The sequence below is a fragment of the Cyanistes caeruleus genome, chromosome 9, assembly GCF_971803275.1.
Source record: "Cyanistes caeruleus chromosome 9, bCyaCae1.hap1.1, whole genome shotgun sequence".
Taxonomy (NCBI): domain Eukaryota; kingdom Metazoa; phylum Chordata; class Aves; order Passeriformes; family Paridae; genus Cyanistes; species Cyanistes caeruleus.
In genome coordinates this window covers 20278199-20286145 of record NC_141709.1, presented here as the reverse complement: position 1 = coordinate 20286145, position 7947 = coordinate 20278199, and the positions used below count along the sequence as shown (strand labels likewise).

The 7947-nt window shown below is 52.6% G+C and overlaps 1 protein-coding gene and 1 long non-coding RNA gene across 2 annotated transcripts; one reads left to right on the top strand and one right to left on the bottom strand.

The window, feature by feature from the left end:
• Nucleotides 1-208: 208 nt before the first annotated feature.
• On the bottom strand, nt 209-3209 carry LOC147651660 (uncharacterized). Its single transcript, XR_015290356.1, has 3 exons — nt 3095-3209; nt 892-979; nt 209-591 (listed from the first exon to the last, which is right to left on the bottom strand). It is a non-coding gene; the product is annotated as an uncharacterized LOC147651660 (long non-coding RNA).
• Nucleotides 3210-4401: 1192 nt separating this feature from the next.
• Nucleotides 4402-7058, top strand: CCN1 (cellular communication network factor 1). Its single transcript, XM_086901537.1, has 5 exons — nt 4402-4658; nt 4768-4984; nt 5323-5670; nt 5808-6010; nt 6120-7058. Exons 1-5 carry the CDS (start codon nt 4599-4601, stop codon nt 6417-6419), a joined length of 1128 nt encoding a protein of 375 aa, XP_086757663.1. The 5' UTR covers nt 4402-4598; the 3' UTR covers nt 6420-7058.
• Nucleotides 7059-7947: the final 889 nt, after the last annotated feature.

The window sequence follows — 7947 nt, the reverse complement described above, 5'->3', positions numbered from 1 at the left end:
TTTGCACCTCCTGTGAGTGACTGAGAGGAGCCATTGACTCTGGGAGGACTGATTTAGTGCAGCAGGAACCGGCGGCCTGGCAGAGGCTGCGGGAGAGGCCCAGCCCAAGGTAGGTAAACACTGTCGTGGTTTAACCCGGCAGGCAGCTCAGCACCACAGAGCTGCTCACGGACTGCAGGGAATCGGGAAAAACAGCACAATCCATGGGTTTAGATAAAGGCAGTTTAATAGAACAGAAAAGGATGCAACAGTAATAGTAATAATAATAGTAATTAATAGTAATAAAAAGGAACATAAAAAATGAGTGATGCCCAATGCAATTTCCCACCACCCCCTGACCAGTGTCCAGCCAGTTCCCAAGCAGTGGCCCCTGGCCAGCTTCCCCCTAGTTTACATACTGACCCAGTGTCATGTGATACAGAATGTCCCTCTGACCAGTTGGGATCAGCTGTCCCTGCTGTGTCTTCTCCCAGCTTCTTGTGCTTCCCAGCCTCGTTGGTGGGGTGGGGGCAGGAGCTGAAAAGTCCTCGACTTAGTGCAAGCACTGCTCAGCAACAACTGAAACAGTGAGCTACCGACACTCTTCTCATCCTAAACCCAAAACACAGCAATGTATCAGCTCTAGGAAGAAAATTAATTTTACCCCAGCCAAAACCAAGACATAGAAGAAGAGGGAAGGACATGGGGAAAAGATTGGAACAGCAAAAAAAGAAGAGTAGGAGAGATGGAAAAAACACACAGCAAAGGATAGGCAAAAGAAAAAGAGAATGAGAAAGAGAAAATTAGACACAGTACAGAAAAAGGGCTGGATGCTGGATTTAGTAAGATCTTTCTCCAGAGTCCACATGGCTGCAAACTTCTGGTGTGCTTCAGTTTGGTGCTGGTACTTACTGCCAGTGGGAGCACCTGGGGAGCCTCTGTCCCACACAACCCTTCATGCTGCTCCATGGTCCCCATGTACAGCTATGAAAAACTGTTGCTGGGTGGAGGAAAATTAAGCCAGTTATTTTTTCTTTCTTTCTCTGGAAAGTCCTTTCCCTGGAGAGACACAGGGCTGTGAATATGACGGGATATAGTCAGTAAATCTGTAATAGCTGCTATGTAAAGCAACAGTGTCAAACTCCTGCTTTGCATTAGCCAGGGTCCCAGCAATTCCCTACAGCACAAAAAGTGAGAAACCAGTAAAACACTCCTCGTGACATGAAGCAGAGGCCATTTCCCAACAAAGTTCTGGAACAGTACATCACAATGAACAAAATCTAGAAATGAAGATAACTCTAAACTTCTTCCTGTTTCCTGATGTACATCCAGGATATGTAGGCACAACCTGGAGGGTAAATGCTGGGTCATGGTTTGATTGCGGGGAAAGGATTACAGTCTAAACTGAACTCCAAAGAAACTCAACCTATCTCAAGTGTTGTCAACTACTTGAAATTCAGGACAGGTTTGTTAAAAGGTTCTTCAAAGCTTTCAAAGTGACCTTTACTTGAGCAAATGTAGGTTCAGTTAGTTTCCCATCAAAGTTGTGTCAATGTGTGGTAAGACACGAAACCAAGTGAGAAAAGGCGCTATTCATTGACTTTTCCTGTGGCATTTGCTGAATGTTGTGAAAGTCATAGATCAAAGCAAAATGCTTGGTGCATGTCCTTAAATTAGATGTAATTAAACAAACAAGTGTTTGTATAAATCCCTGAAAAGCAAAACCGGCCAATTTACACACCCAATAGTGTGTTAGCTTCTTCTTTTTCAAAATTTTTGAAATTCATTGAAAATTTTCATTAATCAAAGTGTTGAATCACAAATGTTTTCCTTCTCATCATAATGCTGCTATGTAAAGAGTTCCTGGGGAAAAAGGTATCAGTCAGATTCCCCATGTAAAAAAGTACTTTGGATTTTTAAAACTAAAGTACCATAGAAAAACTCATACACCTGTAAAACTAAGGGAAGACCAGCTATAGGGGATGGCTTGAAGTCTAGAGTCCTGCTCCTCCTTGTCACCAGCTGGGGCTCAGTTAAATCATTATGGTTGGAAAGTCATTACTACCATTACTGGCAGCCATCAAAGCTTGCTGGTGGTCTCTCTCCAATTATTGATGGATGCATAAAATAACTTCTGTCATCAGAAATGGCACTACATGGTACATACTGGCAGTCTCCAGAGAGCTGCATATCATGAAGGACTGGTTTTCCCTTTCAGCTGTTGTTGTTTCTGGCCAAATTTTGAGGCATGTAAGTAATGAACAAAACCACTGCTGCTTTCTGAAGCACAAGTTCCGGGCAAAGAGTGCCTGGAGCTTTCATGCCAACACCTTGCCCAACCCCCCCAAACCACCACAAAGTAAAACGTCCAGCGAATTTATTTGAATGAAAAGAAAACCGTGAAGACAGGAAACTGAGGAGGGGGAAAAACCTACAATGGGGAACTCTCTATCAGGCCTGGCCCAGATGGGGGCCTGGCCACGGCCGGGAGGAGGGTCTGCAGTGCTGAGGACATAAGGACATGAGCCACTCTGCCGGGCAGGGCCAGGGCCAAGGGGACATCCCTGAGGAGCAGGAGGAGGAGCAGGAGAGCCGGGCTCCTCAGGCTGGCAAGCAGCGCCATCGCTGTCCCCTGAGGGACACCCATCGCACCGCCCGTCCCCGGGGTCACGGCATGGTCCCTCAGGGCCCGGCCCGGCCCGTCCGCTCCGGGCCCGCGGAGCCGGGGGGCACAGCCGGGGGACACGGCACAGCCAGGGGACACAGCCGGGGGACACGGCACAGCCAGGGGACACAGCCGGGGGGCACAGCCGGGGGACACGGCACAGCCGGGGGACACAGCCGGGGGACACGGCACAGCCAGGGGACACAGCCGGGGGACACAGCCGGGGGACACAGCCGGGGGACACGGCACAGCCAGGGGACACAGCGGGGCTGTCCTCACGGTCCCGGTCCCCGCGGTTGGGCCAGCAGCGGCAGGTGCCCGGCCACCAGCGCTCCCACCGCTCCGGACGGGCTCCCCCGTGCTGCGGCCCCGGCAGGGCCCCACACGGTGCCTCATCGTTCCCGCTAGTGTGCGAATGCACAGGGAACAGCACACGGGAGCGGCACTTACCGGAGCCCTGCGCACCGTCCTGGCTGTCACCCTTTGGGCCGTGGCACCGGGCAGGCGACGAGACGAGCGGGCTCGGCTCCTCCGGGCGGAGGGGCTGCGGCCGCCTCCCCTCCCCTCCCCTCCCCGGGCGGGCGGCACGCAGGGACACCCGCTGTATGGGAATGCCGCCACCAGGTTAATCGCATCCCTCCTCTCCGCATCCCTCCCTCCCCGCTGTCCCCCTCGCCCCCTCCCCCTCCACTTTTCACGGCCTTCGGAGGGGTTTTTGCAAGCTTTCGCCTCTCCTTTGCATCCGCTTCTCTACCTTCCAGCCTTGAAGGCGACAGGAAAAGCCCCAAACTTGTGTTGGGAACAGTAATCTCATTTGCAAAGAAAAATCCCTGGAATGGGGACTCTTTGTAACGCCTTTGGGCAGCAGACCCAACTGCAGGGCTATTTCAATAAAGGAGCGAACTGCAGCAGAACGCCAGTTGGCTCCTCCAGCACAGTTCTCCTAAATCATGATAGACAGATTGCGTGAAAAACAGGAATTCCAAAGAATTTCCTGCCCTGGGAACAGAAGTTAAGGCTATATTTAACAACATCTGAAGCTGTCAAGAATGCTTTGTGGTTGGATAACAGAGCAGAAAAATGTGAAAAATGCGGGCTACTGCTATACCAAATATGGAAATATTGTTACGTCTGGGGTCTAAATCCCATCTGGAAGTACTTACAGCCAGGAAAAGAAAAGACGCCACAACAGAAGCTTAAACTCTCCTCCCTATCCCCAAATATTAAACTTCAACGAGGCAATACAATTCAAGGGCGCCCGGCATGAGTGAGGGGCACTGAAGGCGGGGGTACACGGCTGCGGGGGGCTGTTCGCCGCAAGGCCATCCCGTCCCTGGCCTGGAACCGGGTCCGTCGGTCCCGCCGGGCATCGCCCGGCTCCCGGGCTCTGCCGCGCCGGGGATCGCTCGGGTGCCGGCTCGCAGGCCAGCAGCGGCACGGAGCGAACCCCGGCACGGCCGGGTGATCCCGCGGGCCACGCCACAGCGCGGGGCAGCCGTGGGCGCTCACGGCGGCCCGGGGAGCACCCCCGCCGCTGTCCGCGCGGGTGGCCGGTCGCGGGGTGCCACCGGCACGGCCCCGGGCGCCAACGGCCCCTCCCGGTGACACCCTCTCGCCCGTCCGTGCGGGGCACGGGGCGCAGAGCCCGCGTCACGGGGAGAGGCCCGGGCGCCCCCCGCGCGGCCCGGCCGGGGCGGGACCCCCGCGGCAGCGCCGGCGGCCGCGGTGCCGGGAGCCGGGCGGGGCGGGGCGGCCGCGGCGCGCGCCAGCCGCATTCCTGGGATGCCGCGAGCGCTGGACGCGGCCGCGGCCCGGAACGCGCGACGTCAGCGCCGCGGCGCACGCGGCGGCCCCGCGCCCTATATAAGGCGGTGGCGCCCGCCGCCGCCTCAGACCGCGCCGGCCGCGCTCCCGCTCTGCGCTCCCACGGGCTCCCGCTGCACCGGCGCTGGACATGGGCTCCGCGGGCACCCGGCCCGCTCTGGCGGCCGCTCTCCTCTGCCTGGCCCGCCTGGTAAGTGCCGCGGGTCCTGCCGCGGTCCCGGAGAGGGAGGGAGAGGAGGCGGGTCGGGTGGCTCCGCTCGGCTCCCGGCGCTCACCGGACGCTCCGCTCCGCTCCGCAGGCTCTGGGCTCACCCTGCCCCGCCGTGTGCCAGTGCCCGGCGGCCGCGCCGCAGTGCGCCCCGGGCGTGGGGCTGGTGCCGGACGGCTGCGGCTGCTGCAAGGTCTGCGCCAAGCAGCTGAACGAGGACTGCAGCCGATCGCAGCCCTGCGACCACACCAAGGGGCTGGAGTGCAACTTCGGGGCCAGCCCCGCCGCCCTGAAGGGCATCTGCAGAGGTAAGCGGCGACCCCGCTCCCCCGGGACGGACCCCGCGCCCCGCGGTGCCGGGGTTCGGTAATTTCGAGCCCATGTATGGTTATGCTTTGTTGTCGGTAGCTTGGCAGAAAGGCACATGACTTCAGCAGTCTGGAATGCGATTCAGTATGTCTGGGCTCCGCTAAACGCACATAAGGAAAAGTGATTCCTGACTAAGTTATTGTTCTGGCCCCGCGTCCCCGGGGGGTTGTAGGGAGCTCCGCCGTACATTGAGTTTAACAGACCAGCAAATACCTGTGCTTAAACCAGCGATTCCCGCCGCTCACTCCCCTCTTTCCCTTCCTGTTGGTCTCTGCAGCACAGTCCGAGGGAAGACCGTGTGAATATAACTCCAAAATCTACCAGAACGGCGAGAGCTTCCAGCCGAACTGTAAACACCAGTGTACGTGCATAGATGGAGCTGTGGGCTGCATCCCGCTCTGCCCGCAGGAACTCTCTCTTCCCAACCTGGGCTGCTCCAGCCCCAGGCTGGTCAAAGTGCCCGGGCAGTGCTGCGAGGAGTGGGTCTGTGACGAAAGCAAGGATGCGCTGGAGGAGCTGGAAGGCTTTTTCAGCAAAGAGTTTGGTCCGGATGATTCCGAAGGCGAATTAACCAGGAACAATGAGCTAATTGCCATTGTGAAGGGAGGCCTGAAAATGCTACCTGGTGAGTGTGGATTTATCTGGGTGACAGTTAAGGGGAGGAGGCCAGACAGTGCCTAAATGACTCCTTAGAGCCCAAGGGAAAGAAAGAAACCTAGTGAGATAATATATTTAGACTAACTCCTCTTTTTTTTCCCCCAGTTTTTGGGTCCGAGCCACAAAGCCGAACTTTTGAGAATCCCAAATGCATTGTGCAAACAACCTCTTGGTCCCAGTGCTCAAAGACGTGTGGAACTGGCATCTCCACAAGGGTGACCAACGACAATCCTGACTGCAAGCTCATCAAAGAGACCAGGATATGTGAAGTGAGGCCATGTGGCCAGCCCAGCTATGCCTCCCTAAAGGTAAATACAGACTCCTCTGGTGTTTCTCTTCTCTCTAAGCTGCTTCAGGTAGGGGGTAAAGGCTGGAAAAGCATCTCCTGCTAACAATGTTACTGCCTTTCCTTTGCAGAAGGGAAAGAAATGTACCAAGACAAGGAAGTCCCCCTCCCCGGTGAAGTTTACTTATGCTGGATGTTCCAGTGTGAAGAAGTACCGCCCCAAGTACTGTGGCTCCTGCGTGGATGGCAGGTGCTGCACACCCCAGCAGACCAGGACTGTCAAGGTCAGGTTTCGCTGCGATGATGGGGAAACCTTCACCAAGAGCGTCATGATGATCCAGTCCTGCCGATGCAACTACAACTGTCCACATGCAAATGAAGCCTATCCCTACTACAGACTAGTCAACGACATTCATAAATTTAGGGACTAAGTTGTGTTGGGGGTGGGATGCAAAACAGAATTTTGAAGTACCCAGCCATGGAGAAAGGACCTTTGATGAAAGTGTTGCCTTGCCCATTTGAGGGCAACATCGAGATGTTACAGGAGTGCACTGTGCAACTGGACACTAATGCAACAGAGATTTAATCATACTTAAAGCTTCATAATACTGGAGCAACTTTACTGCTTCTTTTTGGAGCACCTTATCTAATTATATACTGTTTTCTGTTTGTAAGTGATCAGATTAATGTTTTGTTCCGGTTACGAAAACTTTTCTATCCTGTTCAGTTTAACACTATGCTTCTCCCCCTCCCTTCGATCTTCTCCCACCCTCTCCCAACTAAGTTGGAAGTTACATTCCTTCCTCAGGTGGGCACTTGTGGGGTGTTCACAGTGGCAGCTATTATGTACCAACTGTAGTTTAAGGGCAAACAGAAATCAGTTGTTTTAAAGCTGAGTATTTTATTTATCAAACTGTAGCTTTTTGTTTGTTTGTTTCCTCTGAGTTTTTTTTACCCCTTCCAGCCCCTGTAATACTGGAATAAGTTGTAAATGATTTTAATTTTATATTCAATGAATTAAAAGAATTTATTTATGGAATTAATCATTTAATAAAGAAATATTTACCTAACTACTCTTAGTAGAGCATTCTGATAGGCTACAGGCTTAAATACAGCACATGCAAGAGGTTTCTGTGAAAACTGAATTCTGAAGTTCGGATTCTCTGAAAGTTAAAGCAAGTTCTACTGCAGATGTGGAAATGGACTAAGTAGCCAAGACTAATTCTTTGGATAGATGATGTTTTGAAGGGGTGTCTGCAGTCTGCAACCCCATGCTCTAGAAAGCATACATAGAAAGAGCTTCTTGGCACTGAATGCAAATCTTTGATAGACTGAAATGTTAATTAGACTGTCAGATTATTCAAACTGTCCTGGAATTTGCAACATAAGGTACTTCATTAGAATGCAGTGCATGCACGGTGATGTTGAACATTGGGGTGAAAACGGTCATCAGGTCTCACGTTTTTTGGTGGCTGCTTTTTGCAAATTAATACATTTCTATGGCAGAGGAATGCTTCCTACAGGCTGCAGGAGGTAGTCTGCTTTCACTAAATTCAAATTAAATGAGCTTGAAGCAATGACTTTTGTTAATCCTAATAACACAGTGATGAAAAGTAAACATACTGTTAACAAGAGAAGAATGTGAGGAATTTCAAGTACTTGTCCCATAGAGTAGAAAGCAAGGGAGCTACTCTTTTCCTCACTTCCCTTTCCCACTTCTTAAAAATGCAATTACACTTTATGTTGTGGCACACAGATGACATTTAGCTAAGCAAGGGAGCTTGGTGGCATGCAGTAAAAAGATGACATTTAAAGAAATGAACTAGAGCAGGATATGAGAAAGAATCCAACACTGTACACTTCTGGTTAGCCTAAAGCTGTGCTACAGACAAGAGTGAAAGGAAACCTGCAACAGGGTATTATTTTCTTCTTGTGTGGGTATTTCTCTGTCAAAATACT